The sequence below is a fragment of the Chenopodium quinoa genome, unplaced genomic scaffold (assembly GCF_001683475.1).
Source record: "Chenopodium quinoa cultivar QQ74 unplaced genomic scaffold, ASM168347v1, whole genome shotgun sequence".
Lineage (NCBI taxonomy): Eukaryota > Viridiplantae > Streptophyta > Magnoliopsida > Caryophyllales > Amaranthaceae > Chenopodium > Chenopodium quinoa.
In genome coordinates this window covers 1880752-1901005 of record NW_018742980.1, presented here as the reverse complement: position 1 = coordinate 1901005, position 20254 = coordinate 1880752, and the positions used below count along the sequence as shown (strand labels likewise).

At 32.6% G+C, this 20254-nt stretch overlaps 1 protein-coding gene across 1 annotated transcript; it reads left to right on the top strand.

Moving 5' to 3' along the window:
• Window positions 1-730: 730 nt before the first annotated feature.
• On the top strand, window positions 731-1708 carry LOC110729425. Its single transcript, XM_021909163.1, has one exon. It carries the CDS (start codon window positions 731-733, stop codon window positions 1706-1708), a length of 978 nt encoding a protein of 325 aa, XP_021764855.1.
• The last annotated feature ends 18546 nt before the right edge of the window (window positions 1709-20254 follow it).

The window sequence follows — 20254 nt, the reverse complement described above, 5'->3', positions numbered from 1 at the left end:
TGGAATGGATATATATGAACTATGAAATTGTATATAGCTACTTGGTTGGGTCATGGACCAGCCTAACCAACTCAAAGCACGCAAGCTTGACACAAAACACATATGGAGTACGACATAGTACGAAGCCATCTTTACATACCTAAAAAAGAACATTGCCGATTCAAATCAAACATTTGTGCTACATGTCAGCTTATGAATAATACTCTGTATTAATTTCAGTAGTTAAGGCAGGCTAGCACATGAATCTATTAATAACGAAAATGTGAAAGAGTTTTTATTTTATGGACCCTTTTTACTCCATCTGTTTGTATAATTTTATTATTATTTTTTTTGAATAAAAATTCTTGATGTAACTGAATTCTATTAAATGCAGTGGGCTGGTCAGATTGCAAGGTTTGCTTTCCTTTCATTTTCCTCCATTGATATCCTTCCTTTTTAGCATAATTTGAAATCAAAGAATCAAAATTTTAATAAATAAAATAAATATAAAAATAAAACCCAAATCATGAAACCTTCCTATTACAAAACCCCCAATTGAAAAATTCCTTAACCCTTGTTTGTCCTCTTCTTTACTCACTCAATCCCAAAACCCTGATTCTCTTTCTCTTCAACCTCCAATTTCTCTCTCCTCTATTTCACAAAAGATCATTCGAACCCCAGAAATTAATTTGACCTTTTTTCTGGGTTTTTGATTAATTTTTCTGGGTTGTTTTTTATTGTTTATAAAAAAATGAGGAACATAGCAACTTGTTACAGTGAACATGCTGTAAGAGTTTCAGATTCATATTGTTCAGGACCATTAAACAAGTCTTACATCTCACCGAAATCATCACCTTCAATCCAAAATGTTGTCACCTGTACATACAAAACCCTGATTTCTAACCAAAAACGTTTGTTCGTCACAATTTCATGGTGTAGTAAGATGATTTGTCAAGGTTTTTTCATCAAAATCAGTGAAAAAATGTCAAGGGTGAATCATTACCAACAAGGGTTTCATCAATTACCCAAAACAAAGGGTACAAAATTTATAGAAGATTTTAGAGATGATCAAAAGAAGTTGAGCATTTCAGTCCATTGGGATCTCTCAGCAGCAGATTTCGAGGCCGGGCCAGAGCCGATCAAAGGTTTCTACATCGTCCTCTTGGTGAATTTCCAGTATGCACTGGTCCTTGGAGACATGGATCATGACCCTTTTGTAAGAGGTTTGATTGATACATGGATTGTTCCGAAGCTCGCATTGGTCTCCCAATGCGAGCATTACAACGGGCAATGGAATAGTCAAATATCCTCCAAGGCGAAATTCAATGACAATGGAGATGAACATGAGATTATGATCAAATGTTGTCCGGACGAAGACGGGCCAAGGAGCCCGGTGTTATCGGTGTATATTGATAAGAAAAGGGTAGTTAAGATTAAGAGATTACAATGGAACTTTAGAGGAAATCAGGTGATATTTGTGGATGGGTTGTTGGTTGATGTAATGTGGGATGTGTATGGATGGTATTTTGATCAAACAGTTGGTGGGCATAATAGTAATAATGTTACTAATAGTATAAAAGGTGGTTGTGGCTATATCATGTTTAGAACAAGAAGTGGGTTAGATAGTAGGCTTTGGTTAGAAGAAGAAGAGAAGAAATTGGCTGATAATAAGCTTGGTAAACCTGAATTTTCTTTGTTAATTTGTGCTACTAATAAGAACCCTGGTTAATCCTCTGTTTTTTTGGGTACTTTTCTGATGTAAATTCTTTTAAAGTTTAGAATATAATGAAAAAAATACTAATTTGTGTGGATCATACTGTATAATTTTTGGTTTTTCAAGGAAGATTTTGTGGGGATGTTGATTGGAAATTGTGCTCTAGTTAGTTTTTGTTTTTGTTTTTTGTGCCTTTGACTTTGTTCTTTGTTCTTTGTGTTGCTTTCTATTGCTTCTTACGCTTTCATGTATGAATGGCATTGTCATAGGGGGATACATTTTTATGTAATATTTTGGTTTGTAATTTGGTGTGACATTACTAATTTAAATTATATCGATATAATTATAAGTACGGAGTATTTTTTTTTAAAAGGCAGAGGAAGTAATGTTCATAAATAACTTTTACGGCACGTTTGGTAGTTGGTTATAAATTATGATACACCTTGGTGTATTATATAAATTTCATGGGAATAGCAATGAATTTGTGTGTTAATTTGTGAAAAAAGTTGCATGCCATGTGAAGTCATCTTTAAATCCTCATTTTCTTCATTACCATTTGCACTGTGATATTGACGGGTAATTAATGGAAACTCACAAAGAATTACTTGTTTGGTGATAGAGTTTCATTACCATGAGTCCACGGTGATGAACATGTTTTTTTTTTTTTAAAAAATTTTAAAATTTTTTTTTAACAAGTTTACTTACAAATTTATTACCATTTCTATGATTTGACCGCTAGTCAAACGGGTCGTTAAGATAGTACACATTATAAATACAATTTCATCTTAACTTGTTAACATTATTGAAAGAGTAAAGAGTGACGCATTTTTATAATTTGAGATTAGTTGTTTTCTTCAACATATGTCTCTAATTATTTTTATTTTTTTTTCCTTTATCCTTCATTATCTTTCAAAATCCACTCTATTTACGTTCGTGTGATGCCAACGATTATCTATTGAATCAAAAATCACTAAAAAAAGATAAGGAGTAAATAAAATTTTCTAAGGAAAAAGTAAGAAAGTAGACAAAGTTCCATGAATTTAAAGTGGATGTACATGTGGTTGGAGGAGGAATTTTTAAGGAGGTTATAAAAAATTTGGTTTAGAAATCTTTTAAGAGGTTGAACGTTTGAGCAATGTTAAAGACCTTTTTTCTTTTGCTGCAATCAAAGTATCAAGTAAAAAGACCACTAGTTTTTGTTATATAAAGTTAATCTTAATCCGTAAAAAAAGTTTAAAACATGAAAACGATGACACAACACATCATCTTTCAAGTTAATGAATCAAAAATGGTTCAGCTAATACGACGTACAGGCCAACGTGGAGAATTTTGATTGTGCATAATCAAGGCTATATTTTTGTCTATGTGCACAAACGGTACATGCTCTTGATTAAAAATATAGCTATGGTTGTATTACGTGTTAGGTCAGATGTGAGTAGGGTTTGTTCCATGTTGAAAAAGTAAAAGTTAAGCGATTTTAGTTTATAATCTAAGGTCCCATTCACTTTCTCTTATTTTTGCAGAACTGAAATTATTTTTACTGAATTGTAATTATTTTTGCTGAACTTAAATTATGTTTACTGAACTGAAATTAATTTTACTGAACTAAAATTATTTTTGATGAACTGAAATTATTTTTACTGATTTTCTGTTATATTTCTTCTTTAAAGCTACTAATTTTTACTAAACTAAAATTATTTTTAATGAACGGAACTTATTTTTACTAAGTTAAACTTATTTTTGCTAAACTGAAATTATTTTTATTGAATTTTTAAGGTGAAGTGAACAGGCTAAGTGGGCTACTCCTCATATTGCAAATTGATTTTAGGACGGAAACTTGTTGTGGGCTCTGGTTTGTGTTCTTTTGAGCTTCTCTCCCTTGTGCAATTGATAGCTACACCGTATTAATACCTACACTCCCTCTGTACTATACAGCTTGAATAATAAAAATCAGTTTCCCACATTTTCTCTCTCCACTTATCAATCTATTTCCCTCATAATTTTACTAACATTTAAAATTTCTCTCTCCTCATAATTTTACCACTTTCTCTTAGAGATATCAGTGGGCGGGTCAAGTAGGATACCCGCCCCAATGGGGTGGGATGGTTCTCGGTTTGGAGGGTGGTGGGGTTGGGGATGGGGATGAAAACCATACCCGTCATGGGTGATGGGGCGGGGGTGGATTTTAGGTTGTACCCGCCCCATCCCCGCCTTGCCCCACTTCATATTTGCCCCGCCCCAACCGCCCCACTTCGTACCCTCCTCATCCCCACCCCATAACCACATTTATTTAATTTTAAAAACAAAATAATATACTTTTATACTATTTTATAAAAATTATGTAAAATAAAATAGTAAATATAATACTTTGTAATACACTTATATATTTAAAATAAAAATGTGTAATATTGACATTTTTTAATAAAAATAAAAATAAAAAATTGTATTCTATATTAATTATGTAGGATTGTGCATTGTATATGTGAAGCGGGGATCGATTAGGCGGGTCTTGGGTGGGGATTAGGTGGAGGTGGATATCCAAGTGAGGGTGGGGTGGGGTGGAGATGAATTTTGGACCCGCCGCGAGGATGGGGATGAAAATTTTAGGTGGGGATGGGGATGTGTAAGCCAACATCTGCCCCAACCCGTCCGATTGACATCCCTACTTTCTCTTTCTATTTTTTCACTCTCTCCTAAACTACCAAATCTTTCAAATTTGTCTTGAAAAAAATCAAAATGTTCTTAAATCTCCACTAAAAGTCTAAAACATTAGATGTAAGACACAAAATCGAGAAAACAAAGAAAATTTCTACAAAAGACCCAACCAATAATCAAATTGTAAGTTGATTTTGTTTATTTTTGAAAAAAAAATTCAAACCCTAACTTTATATTTGCCTTATTCATCAATAAAATGAAATTTTAGTACTATTAATTCATGATTTCTTATAATTTTTACCATAACAATGATTTCTTATGATTATAGTAGAATGATGTTACTCTGTTTTAAGTTGACTTAACTTGTGGTGTGTGTTATTAGCTTATAAAATTATTGGGGAAAAAAATAAAAAATAGAGTTCAATTGCCCTAATTTTATGGACAATTTGACCTATTTCATAGGATTATAGAAATGTAAATTTAGTTCGTAATAGAACCTTTTTTTTTTTAAATTTATGAATGTTCATTTTCATTTTGGTAAATGTTCATTCATATTTTAGTATATGACCATTTTCATATTAATAGATTATCATTAGAGTATAATTCTTCACATATTTAATAAGAAATTTCAATTAGAGTTTGTGATTTCTCATAGTTTTTAATGGAAGTGATTTTTATAATAGTAATTGAAATGTTATAAGAATTTTCCATAATTATAACATATTTTATTAAAACTGTTAATCGGTGAATTCCGGCTAGTACATTAATCTATCGTAAATGTTCATTTTAGATGGACTTTATGTTCATTTGTAGAAGGATTAATATTTAAATTATAATTGCCAAAAAAAAAAATCAAATTATATAACTAAAATTAAAGACAAATTATCATTTTGATTTATGAAATCGAACCATCCATTATCAATTAATATTACTTATTTTGTTACTAAAAATGTTATTTGACGAATCTTGGCTAGTAAATTTTATTCTATTTTAAATATTCATTTTAGATGGAAAACATATCATTTTAGATGGAATTCATGTTCATTTATGATCAATTACATATTAATATATTTTTTATCTAAATTTGATACATGTTCATTCTCTTTGTATTATATGTTCGTTTTCATATTGAAAGTTGTTCATTTGCAATCTAATACAATATTTATTTTATATCTAAATATATTCATTTAGTTTTATACTTGTTCATTCTCATATTAAAAGATATTTGTTTCAATTATTAATACTTGTTTGTTATTATATTAAAAAAATGCTCAATTAAATAATATTTATATTTGTTCATTCTCGTATTGAAAATGTTCATTTGACTTTTAGTATATGTTCATTTTTATGTTGAAATATGTTCATATAGATTTTAATACTTATTCAATCTCATATTAAACTATACTCGTTTTCTGGCAATGTGTTCAAATTTGTTTTTGTAAATGTTTATTTAATTATTCTGTTTTGTTTAAAGTGTATTTTATACCTGGCAATCCTGACCCATACCCGATGACCCGACCCGACCCGAATGACCCGACCCATGACCCAAAAACATCTACCTGAAATTGACCCGAACACGAAATTGACCCGACCCGACTCGAAAATAGAGTTAACCCGATCATGACCCGACCCGAAATTGACCTAAAGTGTTTGGCCCGAATAAACTCGATACCTGAAATTGACCCGAACAGACCTCATACCCGAAATGTCCCGAACTAAAATTACTTTATAATTGAACTAAAAAATGTTTGGTGCCAAAAATAACTCAAATTGTTCATCTTCAACTGTAGCCAAGCTCATAAAGCGAATTCATAGCTTTATTAAAACATTACCAAAACATAAAATTATTGATTTGAGCTTGATCCACGAATGGAACAACCTGAACATGACCCGACCTGATTTTGACCCTACCCGAATATGACTCGAACATACTTGACCCAAAAATGGTCTGACTCAAACATATCCGACCTGAACTTGACCCGACCCAATACCTGACCCGAGTCATACCCGAAACCTGAAATGACCCGACCCAACCCATACCTGACCCGAGTGTTAACTGACCCGACCCGTACTCGACCTGAACGACCCATTTGCCAAGTCTAGTGTATTTTGATTGTTACTAATATTTTACTTTAAAATATTTTGATATTTTATTACACAGATGTATACATTGAGAAAAATATATGTATCAAGGAAAACGCATAAACATTATAATAGTGGAAGGGGTACAACTGTATAACAAGGGCGATGGTTCTATATACTTTTTATTTATACCTAATGTATTAAATTAAAAGACAATAATCATTTTGTAAAGCATATATATATGATATGTGTAGTTTGAAGTGTAAGATTTGCACTTTTTTTTTATTGTTTTTAAATTTATTTTTTTAATAAAGCATGTGTGCATTTGAAAAGTTAAAAGAGTTCCCTTTTATGCTTAAGAAACAATGAGTATGCATTAATTTAAAATGATATTATAATTCTAATTGAATTAATTTTATTATATATTGAAAGATATTTTTTTCAAACAAAGCCTATTAATTTAACTATATAATAAGACAAATCAATAAGAAAAACAGTCTAAAAATAAATATGAAAAAAATATACTAATTTGAATACAGCACGTCATATTAACAAGATTGAACATTTAATGATACAAATTGAACATTTATATATATAAAGATGAACATTTTATATGTGATTCAAAACCGAAAAATTATAAGATGACGTAATTGTGATAGGAGGGGGTGCAGGCAGTGCTACCTACATATGTAGGGGTGTAGGTGAAAATTTGTATCCCTTGTGTTCTCCTCCCATTTGTTATAACAAATTGGTATTCAAACTAGGTTTGATCTGGTCGGATCGCACCACTTGCGATTTCAGTTGATATCCTAAGCGGGCTACTCCTTTTATTGCCAATTGATTTTAGAATGAAACCTTGTTGTGGGCTTCGGGGCTTCTTTTCCTTGTGTTCTTCCCCCCCATCTGTTATAACATTACGCATAAAATACAACCAGTAGTACATAGATTAATTAAAAAGTCATACCTTGGGTTTGCCATTTATTCATAAAACAGCCCTTTAAGAAGAATTTAAACTCATTCGCTAGTATTTTAGTGACAAAAAGATTAATTAAAAAGTCATACCCCTAAGATCAATTTTAACTAAATTGAGTGTACAAAATATTATACATCAATTACCTCGATATAAAGTACTCCCTCCGTCCCCGAAAGAACGACCCTTTTGGGTTGATTTCGCGGGTATTAAGAAAGTTATTGGAAGTATAAGAGTGTATGGGGAAGCTAAGAAAAGTAAATTGAAAAGGGAAATTTACATTGGAATTGCAAAAAAGTAGAGAGAGAAAGTAATAAAAGTATATAGAAAAAGCAAAATTTGCATGGGGAAGCTAATTTTGCACAAATATTATTGCAAATTAGAGGGTATTAAAATGGAAATGGGATGAACATTTTGGGACTAAAATTAGGCCAAAAGGGTCGAACTTTTAGGGATGGAGGGAGTAAAAGTTATCTATTATTTACAGATAAATTTACACTTTCTATAAGAAATTGACCTCGTAAAAATCAATTATAAATTCATAATGCATAAATGTAACATATTATCCTTTATAAAATTAAATTGATAATAATTGCTCCAAATAGGTTTAAAAGTTACCGAAATTTGGTTGAAAAGTTACGTCATATTTTGTTCACCTTATTTTCATTTATTTCATGTTCTATAAGTTATATAAGCTTCCTGTCCAAAAAAAAAAAAAAAAAAAAAAACAGAAAAAAAAAGAAAAAAAATTAGATAAGCTTAGATAAGATTAATTCAAGAAAAATAAGTTTCAATAAGTGTTAACCAAATTCAAATAACAACTAAAATAAGGCCTTATTCACTTCACCTTATTTTTGCTGAACTAAAATTATTTTTACTCTATTATAATTCATTCTTCTTTAAATTTACTAATTTTTACTGAACTGAACTTATAAGGTGAAATGAACCGGGCCTAAAATCTAAAAAGATATAAGACCCCGTTCACTTCATCTTATTTTTGCTGAACTGAAATTATTTTTACTGAACTGAAATTATAATATTTTTTTTTAAGGTGAAGTAAATAGGGCCTAAATTCATGAAAGTTCATATATAAATGAACTTCATTCTAACAAGGAAAAACAAGATTTAGAAAAAAAAAAAAAAAAAAATTCAATTTGCTGCCCTGTAATGAAACGGAGTGCACAACTGCACATGGCTTGAAGTTAATAGAGCATACTTGGCAAGTTTAATTTCCCTTTATTTTTATTGAACCTCCATTGTTTTTCCTTTTTCGAATTGCGGATTAGCTAAATTGTCATACTAACTCGTAAGCTAAATAGTTATTTGGATGGTATCGTTACATTGACCTTGCCTGGTCAATTAATAGTATATTACTACTATAGTTTATTACTACTGACATATTATATAGCTAATTTTGATATGATCTGACACTAATGCACTATTGTCTATTATTGACAAATTCGCAATCCCTCTAAATATTATGTCCAACTAATGGGGTCGTTAACAAACTGTTAATTATTGTCGTTTCAAATTACCGTTAGGCTAGTTCATAGAGGTAGTTAACTAGTTTATATCATGCAATACATCAATATAAGCACGCAAACAAACAAACAAAAAAAAGAAAAAGTTGAAAATATTTATTTTTTTTCCTTCCATAGGAAACAACCTTACCTAAGAAGGGTGGGTGCGGCTTGATATAGTTACTAGATAATTCCCAAACTATTTTCGGTTTTTAAAATTAATGGTAATTGAAATTCAAATATAAAAGTGTCTTTGAAAACGTTTATAATAATAAATAATTAAATAAATAAGTTTCTAGAACGATTTGTCAAACTGGTGTTAAAAAATAAATAAATTACTAAAATAGTGTTCACTTAAGAATATTTCTCAAAGTAGTGTCCATGTAGGTTTGGAAATTACAAAGCTAGTGGTTAATAGTTAATGGCTAATACAATACAAATATATATGTATACCATCAAATTCTTTATTTGTAACGTTACGGTATCTTGACCAGAGTGAATACAAAGTAATGTAAATGTTTAAAAATTTTCTAGCATTTTTGTTATGGATATAACCTTGTCAAAAAACGTATATGTAACATGATACATAATGCATTATTTAGTCGGATTTAAATTATCAAAGGGCACTCAATCACCATTCTTGAAACCAATTGCTAGTTCTACAATGCAATATCAATTTGGAGATGATATTACTTTACTACAAAATAACTCAAAACATGTCATACTAGCTAAGTAAAAAGCTCAATTTAGCACCAGTTTTTATGAATTTGGAGATGATGATCAGGCAGCCTTCAAGGTACAGATGTGTGCTCATGCTTCAAATGTAAATTTGAAGAGTCATGTTGGCCAAGAAGTAGAGTTAGAAGCTCCATTTGATCTGTTAAAAAGTAGACATGCAACATTGTTAGTAAGAAAAGTAATTCCGTTTGAACAACTATATATACATATAAGAAAATTATCTTAAAAAATTAGCTAACCTTGATGAACAAGTTTTTTTTTATTGTGTCCCTTTTGTCGACAAACACTAATTATCTTAAAAAATTAGCTAACCTTGATGAACAAGTTTTTTTTATTGTGTCCCTTTTGTCGACAAACACTACATGTCACCCTTGCTTGATTACCTTCATCCATCTCATTTCGTAATCTTTGGGAAGGAGGTCGTTCGGGACTACGCTTGTGACTAGCATCAGCAACAACTTTTGGTCCATTATAATGTGTCCAATAGTCTTTATCAGGGATAGGATGAAATGTAGCTCTATATGTTCCCATATATTCACCACTTGAATAAAATGGGTCAACAAATTGAGCTGGTGACAAACTATATGACCTACATACAACAAGAACATGGGAACAAGGAATTTTGTATATGTATGAAGCTTGTTACATGTGCAAGTTTTGCAACTAAGGTTGACTGTATGGGTATGAGAACTCTTTTTTTGTTCTCTATTGCCATGTCCAGTTGTCACTTGGTAGATGTCATCGTCTTGGTGTTACATCTCAACCTTGTGATAAACTGCTTTAGCATCATTAGCTTCTATGTCCTTCGTTGTTTTATCGCTATACAAATGTCCATCAAGAAACCTTTTTTTCGATGATTCACGTCTTTGTACAAAATATGTATTCACTCGAAAGAATGTCAATTTAACTAGTGTTGTAATAGGTGAAAAACGAGCTTCCTTAAGCACATTATTGAAGACCTCAGCTAAGTTGGATGTTTTTAGCCCATGTCTAAAACCACCATCATGGCAAAGAGACCACATACTAGCATCAATATTACCTAAATATCCATGAGCTTCTACGTTCATCTCACCTATTTTTTGCAATCCATGGTCAAACTTTTTCTTTTGATGTTGGAAAGCAGTCCAACCAAATATTTTCTTCTGCTCTTTGTTCTTAAATTGAGTATGAACATTTGAGGCCAAGAATACAAAATCTATGATATGCATATGGCTCCCTCCATCCGGTGTTTTCTTCCTTCATTGCTTTCATAATGCCACCATGTCTATCTGAAATAACACGCAAGCCATATCATTGTGTAACAAATCTCCTTATACATGCCATAAACAATGGCCAAGTGTTGCCATCTTCACATTCAACAATGCAAAAGCAAGTGGAAAAAGCTGGTTATTAGCATCAACACTCATTGCAGTTAAGAGTCCCCTTATATTTTCCATATAAATGAGTCCCATCTATGGTAATTAGAGGACGACAATGCTGAAATCCCTCTATAGAAGGACCAAAAGCCCAAAAAACTCTCAGGAAAATATGAAGTTTAGGATCCTTGGTTTCACGGTTGGCAAAGTGAACAATGGTACCGGGATTTGTCTCCACCATAACTTGCATGAATTGTGGAAGAACTTCATATGACTCCTCCCAATCACCAAAGATTTCAGCTATAGCTATTTGTTTTTCATTCCAAGCTTTTTTGTACGAGATAGTGTAATTGAATAGATTTTTCACCACCTCAATCAAAACACAAACCTTGACGGGTGTATCAACCTCTACAATGTTGCGTATATGATGAGAAATAAACTTAGATTTCAAGTTAGAGTGATCCTTTGGAAGAATGTTACTAACACAAGTGGAAGTATGAGGACCCTTGTATATGACAATTGTAAATTTATCGGAGACTAAAGTCTTGCATGTAGCTCTTAACTTCCAAGAACAATTCACAAGTTTCCTACCACAAATAAAGGTTATTGTGGTTGGTCTTGATTCACTCACTTTAAAACGTTGATTTTTTTGTACAGAGTAACTTGTCACTGCCTCAATCATTGCATCTTTGTTTGCAAATTCTTGACCAATGCAAAATTCAACCCCTGACTTGTAAGAAGCCACGGAAACCCATGACACCCACTTATTAACTTCATCTTCGTCAATTTCGTTAATTTGTGTAAACTCTGGGACTGGAGCACTAGAAGATACAACATCACTTTGCTTATCTTTGTTACTTACGGCAGTTATATCACCCTTATTCACCATATTTAATTCCCCATTAGCTTCATCACCTTCTCTATCACCCTCCTTGACGTCAACATCATTACAAGTGAGAGATGTATATTAAGAATTATGACCATCCTCTAATGTATGAGCATTAGTAACTTGATAAAAAAAAAATTGGTCATTTGTGAACAACCTAGTATATGTACTATTTGATGTCTTTTTAAATGGCATTTTCCTACAAATTAGAGTAAAAAAAATTACTATATAATCATACATATAAAAAAAACACAAAAAAAAAAAAAACAAAAAAAAATCAAATCAAACTAGCTACTCCCAAACTCAATAAATCTAATGTCGTCTACTCCTTTTCACAGTACAATTAGTTGTTAACATTGTAGGCATTATTTAATCAAAGCTAAATCAATTACATCATAATAAGCAATAACCCTTGGATTAAGTAGTAAAGATATACAGACAATTGTATATTGAGTATTGTGACTCTGAGCACTTTTAAGTGGTGCATGTCTGACATATTCAATTGCAAAGTCTAATTCACCTACCTTATATTCCCGAATAATTTTTCATAATTAGGCTAAATTAAACCAATTTACATTGTTCCGTTAAAGTTTAATCTACTTGTTATGTAAGCCCATAGAAATTTCAGTTGAATTTTAATTAGAAAAGAAGGAAAACATACTTGACTATAGTGATACCAAAGATTGACTATGCTTCATTGCAGATTTTGCATGTACCATCAACATCTATAACAATAGTGAAGTAAAATCTAAGAGAACTAGTTTTGCCCGTAAAAAAAAAAAAAAAAAAAAAAAAAAATAGAACTAGTTGAGACTCTAATTTTTAATTTAGACTTTTAAAACGAAGCACTACTATTAACTCCTTGCTTTGTAATTTCCGAACCTACATGGACACTATTTTGAGAAATATTTTTAAGTGAACACTATTTTAGTAATTTATTTATTTTTTAACACCAATTTGGCAAATCGTTCAAGTTTCTAGGCATATTAATAAATCTGTAAAAAAATCTTTAAAAAAATATAAATATTGTAGAGTTTACTAGTTTAGGAGGGAAAATTCCCTCTAAAAAAACTCTACTTTATTATAGGTATATAGATGTGGCAATTAAGGGAAAACCACAACGATTTGGCTATGTTTGGCTACTCTAAGTAAAAAGAAGTTGAAAGATTTGAAACTAGTAGGTTAATTAAAATTGAAAATGTTTAGCAGAAATTTACAAGCTATCAAAACTGAAAAGGTAGCTATATGAATAAATTGTTTCACAGAATTAAGTTTTTTGAGATAATAATTTTTTTTCCTGGAATATAAAAATACGAAGTATAAAAGAAGATATATAACAATAGATGTAATTAAAAATTTAAGGCTCTTGATCGATATGAGCTGATACTCAAAGTGTTATCTCAATGTAATCCAAATCATTAAAATTGAAGTCCAAAGGATTTTCAAAAATCATGCGCTTCCAAATTCTTAATTGAAATAATCAATCTTGTTAATTAAAATTCAACTTCCGTTGCGATAGAAACAATATAACAATACCAATACCAGTTATTCCTAATCTAATATCATCATAAGCACAATCAATTAAGCATGTCATGTTAATTATTGGAGAATTTAAAAACTTAAATCATACATCAATCGTATTTGGGTTTCACTTACTCCCAGATTTGGAAACTATTCACACATGATAACGAAAGCACAAACGAATTTCAATAAAAAGACAGCATGATTAACAATAATGATAGTAAGAGAATTGAGAAGAGAAAATAATACTTGAATTAATTGTGATTTAATCTTAAAACAAATCCCAAAATTAACGTAAAGATCAAACAAAGAAAAAACGCAGCAAAAGAGTGCTCAATAAAGAGCCTGCCCCAGTTGATATATTTGATAAACGCTTTTCGTTTATCAAGTGGTTCTTTTGTAAATAAGTCAAACAGTATTAATTATTGTTGTGTGGCAAGGTTGGCCATTTAGCTAAGCTAGCAATGAAATAACCCCGTCAGAAAGCTTATTTCATTCATTAATCAATGGAAGCCATGGAACCACCATTGCCACCCGAACCAAACATGAACCTTCGCGAAAACCATCTCAACTCCACCCACTAGGGGTGGAACTTTTCAAACCGAACTGTGAAACCGTCTGTTACCGAATCGAACCATCACGGACCGAACCGTTTATAAACCGCTAATTTTAAACCGAAATCCGAAATGAACCGTACAATATCAAACCGAAACCGAATCGAACCGCTTATTGTCAACACGTTACGGACCGTAAACCGATAACAAACCGAACTGCTCAAAACTGAACCGAAAGGGAACCGACCCGAATGGTTTATAAACCCGTTATTGGCCTGAACCGTTTATAAACCAAAACCGTTTAAACTGTAGAAAAAATTGTTTAAACCGAACCATTTGTAACCCGCTAACCGTTTAAACCGACCCATTTATGAACCGAAATCGTTTAAACCGCAGGAAAAACCGTTTAAACCGAACCGTTGTAATCCGCTAACCGTTTAAACCGAACCGCTATAACCCATTAAAACGTTAAAATCGAACTGTTTTCGAATCGTAACCTGTTTAAATGGATCCGATTACAATCTGCTTAATTCAAATTGAATTATTTACAACCTAAATACAATTAATGTTAATAAATGTAGATCTAATCAAACAGCTTAGGTTTATACAACGGTTTATATAACCTAGTCCAACGGCATTATTAATGTCGTTTTAGATTACTTATTTATTTTAATTAATATCAAATGTAACATACTAGTATTTTTATTATATATATACTTTAATTTAACAAAGGTAACAATAAATGTAAATTTAAAATAAATAACTTTAATTATTCCAAAAAATACATTTCATCTACATTTTACATTAAAAATAAATAAGTTTAGGATTTACATTTTACATATGATCATAAATTATCCTAATAACAAAATTTAACCTAAAAAAACATTCCTAAAAACAAAAAGGCAGCAACAATCTTGAAGCAGCAGCACATCACCCAAGAGCAGAAGAAATAGCAGCAGCAGGCAGAAACCAGCTCAGGCAACAACAAATCAGCAACTCAGCAGAAGCAAGCAACAATATAAGCAAAAGGGACTCAGCAGGAACAACAACCAAAAGCAGATAAGCAGCTCACAAAACATCGGTTCAATCAACTTTAGAACTAATTTTTTGTTTTTAAAAATTGCTCTCAGATTTACGTTTATCGTATCATCACTGAGCAATGGTTGTTTTAACTTAAAACTTGAAAAATGCTGCCAGCAAGTACATATACATTGAAGTCTGAACATAAACGACAAGGGCAACGATGATTCAAGATAAATTAAAACAGCAAGCATAAGAAAGAGCAGCAACAAAATTTATCATAAGTTCATAACACAAAAGGAAGCAACAATACTGAAGCAACAACACAGCACCCAAGAGTAGAAGAAACAGCAACAGCCTCAAGCTGGCAGGAGGCAGGAACATATCAGCAGCTTAGTAGAAGCAGGCAACAATATAGGCAGAAGCAACTCAGTAGGCACAACAACCAAAAGGCAAAACCAGAATAGCAGCTCACAAAACAAGCTTAACCAACTTCAGAACTAATTTTTGTTTTTTAAAATTGCTCTCAGATTGCATTTGAGCAATGGTTGTTTTAACTTAAAACTTGAAAAATGCTGCAAGCAAGTACCAAAATACATTGAAGTCTCAACATAAATGACAAGGGCAACGATTTTAACTTAAATCTTGAAAAATGCTACCAGCAAGTCTCAAAATAAATGACAAGGGAAACGATTTTTCAAGATAAAATAAAACAACTACGGTGAGGTAACAACAACAAGTACATATATAACAACGACCACAGTGAGGCAACACCGCTGCACAAATACCAGTTATGTAGATGAAGCACTTTCTGCTTCAATCTCTTTACCTTTCGGTTCCCTTTTATTTATTACAAAAAAAAAGCATACAACAACAAACCAAATAAACCCTAATATTCTTCAGCAAGACCAAACAACGTTTTTAGCCCATTAAAACACTGACTCTAGTAAATTACAAATACTTCAACAACGAAAAAAGGTGGGTGGATGTGGAAAAGGCAAGAATATTTGGCAAAAAAAGTTCTAAGAATGTATATTTTTATCTGTTAAATTGTCAAATACATGTGGTCAGACAAATAGGATGCCTCTGAAGTATGAAGTTAGTACCACAGATTCAACTACGAAATGATACCGGTTTACACAGGTGAAAAGATTCAAAATTTTGTATAAAAAACAGAGTCAAATTTTTTTAAAACAAACACACTCAAAATTAAGTTTCTAACAAAATAAAAATCTGATAAAATTCCCAACACATTAGCAAAAAAAAAAAAAAAAAACCCAAAAAAAAACCAGAAACTAAATAAAAAACAGAACTTAGAAAAAAAATCGGAACTTAGAATAAGAAAAATACCTTATGTAACCGTGAGTACAGGATAATATGACAGATCTGCAAAAAAAAAAAAATTAGAACTTCCAAAAAAGAGCAGAAATTATACATTGCAAAAGAATAAATGAACAAAAGAATTAGAACTTCAAAAAAAAAAAGCAGAAATTATAAATTGCAAAAGAATAAATGAAAAAACAGAACTTACAAAATTTTTTTAAAAAAATGAAGGGTTGTCGTTCGCTGTTCGCCGTTCAGGCGTTCACCGTTATGAAAAACATAAGGGGGAGAGATCAAGCCTTCATTAATCGCATCACGAACAAAGAGACAAGCAACCTCAATGTACTTTGTTCGTTCATGAAAAACTGGATTCTTGGCAATGTGTAATGCAGAGTCACTATCACAAAACAACTTGATCACCTTCGGATGTTGTACACCCAAACTTAACAATAAAGCCTTAAGCCGTTTTAGTTCACTAGTTATAGCAGCCATGGACCTGTATTCGGCCTCTGTCAAAGACTTTGATACTGTATGTTGCTTCTTTATCTTCCATGAGATAGGAGACTTGCCCAAAAATACGACTCAGCCGAACAAAGATCTACGAGTGAGAGGACAAGCTGCCCAATTGGAGTCACACCAACCCTGCAAAGTCAAGTCACAATCTGCACTCAAAAAATTCCCTTGGAGTACCTTTCAAATACCGAACCACTCGCAAAGCCGCATCCCAAATGCTCACTTCGGTGCTCGTGCATAAACTGAGACAAAGTATGAACTGAATAGGCCAAATCAGGACGAGTTACCGCTGCATAGATTAAATGTCCCACAAGTCTACGATACGATTCCGGATCCGAAAGAAGATCACCATTGGTAAGGCCAAGTTTGTGGTTTTGCTCTATCGAAAACCCACTTAGCTTTGCGCCTAATAACCTTGCTTCAGAAATGATGTCCAACGTATATTTTCGTTGACATAGAAACAAACCTGCAGAGTTACGACCAACTTCGATGCCCAAAAAATATTTCAAGGGGCCAAGATCTTTCATCTTAAAACAGTCATTGAGATAGGCTTTAAAAACAGTAAGTGCAACAAAATCATTCCCACAAATAATGAGATCATCAACATAAACCAAAACATTGATGTGAACATTAGCCTCGATATATGTAAGTAACGAATAATTAGAGTAGTATTGAAGAAAACCATATTGTTTCAAAGCCGTAACTAGTTTTGCAAACCAACATCTGGGAGCTTGTTTCAGACCATACAATGACTTACGTAATTTCCACGCCAAATTCGGGTCTGAACTCTCAATCTCGAGAGGAAGCTTCATGTAAACTTCCTCATCATGATCACCATGTAAAAATGCGTTATGAACATCCATTTGATGGAGCTCCCAATTCTTCGAAGCTGCAATAGCAAGAAAAGTACGGATCATTGTCATTTTAGCTACCGGAGCAAATGTCTCATCATAATCTATCCCTGCTTTTTGATAAATGCCGAAAACAACTAAGCGGGATTTGAGCCGCTCAAAATCACCATTTGGTAGAAACTTAGTCTTGTATACCCATTGGCCGCTGAGAGCTCTTTTTCAAATTTATATAATGTGCCAAAGGATACGGAGTTACCTGGAGACTGATTGGTAGACAAAGACAAACTTTTAGCAATAACTGTGTGTGTGACAAAATTTCCGAGCAAAACAAAGGGATATTTTTCTCGAAAACCTCGACCCATGTCAAGATTGTGTTGTGGCTGCTATGACGAGGGAGCAACGTGGATGTGATTATGGTGATGTGAAGAATTGGACTCGAGTGGAGTGTGTTGTGGCTGGGCAGTGGCAGCAGCTTCACCCTGCTGTTGTGTGGTCTGCTGCTGCTGTTCGGACTACTAGGCAGTAGCCATGTGCTACTGTTCTTGCTGCTGCTGTTTAGACTGGTGTGCAAAAGCAGTTTTTTCCGCAGCCCCCCTGCGGTCAGCAGCATTATGCCGCAGGGTGGGTGCGGAGTAGATTGCCTCCTTGTCTTGCGACTCTTGGTCATTAGTAGCTCTCCCATTATTGAATTCAGCCATACTATCAACATCATTTGCAACAAAATCATCATCATTCAATACAAAATCAGCAAAGTCAACCTGAACATTATCCTGTGTATCACAAATATTCGGATCAATATTGGCATCTTCCAGGCTACCAAAAGGAAATACATCTTCCACAAATTTCACATCATAAGAAACAAAAAATTCTTTTGTATCAAGATCAAACAACTTCCACCCCCTTTTCCCAGAAGGATACCCCACGAAAATACATTTGCGACTTCTACTTGCAAATTTATCCTTCTTAGTCTTTTGATTGTGAGCAAAACACAAGCACCCAAAAGTACGAATAGCATCAAAAGATGAGGTTTTATTGAAGAAAATTTCAAATGGGGTTTTATTTTGTAGGAGGGGAGTTGGGGTTCTATTAATCAAATAAGCTGCAGCTAAAATACATTCACCCCAAAAATAAATAGGCAATATGGCTTGAAATCTCAAGGCTCTCCCAACATTAAGAATATGTTTGTGTTTTCTCTCCACTCTCCCATTTTGTTGAGGAGTACCCACATACGACATTTGAAACAATATTCCAGTTGCAACAAAATAATCAATCAAACAATTAAATTCCGTTTTGTTATCACTCTGAACAATTTTAATTGTTTGATTAAATTGCCTATCAACCATAGCAACAAAGGCCATAAACATTTGAAATACTTCAGTCTTATCAATCAGCAAATAAATCCAAATTGCCCGGGAAAAGTCATCAACAATAGTTAAAAATTAACGAGCCCCACATGAGGAAACATGTCTATACGGACCCCACAATCACAATGTATTTTCCCAAAAATTATAGATGATTTATTCTCACTCAAAGGAAACTTGTCTCTAGGATTGTTGAGCACGAAAACACACCTCACATCCCTCAGCTAGGCTACCTTTATTATTGTGAATATGAGGAAGTAACTTTACCACTCTTTCCGAAGGATGACCCATTCTTCTATGCCAGAGCTCCAAATTAAATCTGATGTTGCTTCCATCACAGACACACGTTGCATCACATCCGGTTTGCTAAAGTAATAAAGTTTGTCTCGTTGGAGCCCCGTTCCAACCATCTCCTTCATTTGGTCCTGTATAGCACACATATATGAATTCAATTGAACAACAACTTTTAATTGATCACTAAATTGTGGAACGGAAATTAAATTGCAAGTCAAATGTGGCACAAAAAGAGCTCCATTGATAGTGATTTTATCTAACAAACGGACCGATCCTTCCAAAGTTGCGAGTACACTCTCGCCATTCGGTAACCTAACCGGACATTCAAGGGTTGACGATATAGATGATTTTCGAGAATTTTTGCATTACCCATAATTATAGGTGAAGGGGACGGAGGTGGTGTCTCACCGCCGACCATGGTTGTTTGTTTTGAAAAATAAAATAAAATTAACCTGCTCTTGATACCATGAAGAATTCTAATAATCACGGCTTGACTTTCTCATTAACTTGCAAAGGAATATATAGAGTTACAAACTTCCTAACCCTAGAAATAACAATATTGTAGGAAAATAAAAATTGACTAAAATACAAGATAATATCTCCTAACAAATATTCCATAAGATAATTCCCAAAAATATATTATTCGATATTATCTCATTAATAACTCAAGTATCACATGAACCAATAACTAATAATTTATGGAAAAAAAAGCCCAAATTTGAGATGAGGTTGCATTATTATGGATATGAGATGTTGTTTTGCTTGACAAACGACATTTAAATTTATTTTAATGACAAATGTTTACAATCAGCTACAAAATTGGTCATTATATTTGGACAATGTTGGGAGGTCCTCATTTGTCATTATTACATTCCCCCACTTGAATTGAGTGATGCATGGCATATATGATCTTGTGTG

Coding starts and splice junctions, on each gene's coding strand:
- LOC110729425 (XM_021909163.1), top strand. CDS start 731: ATGAGGAACATAGCAACTTGTTACAGTGAACATGCTGTAAGAGTTTCA.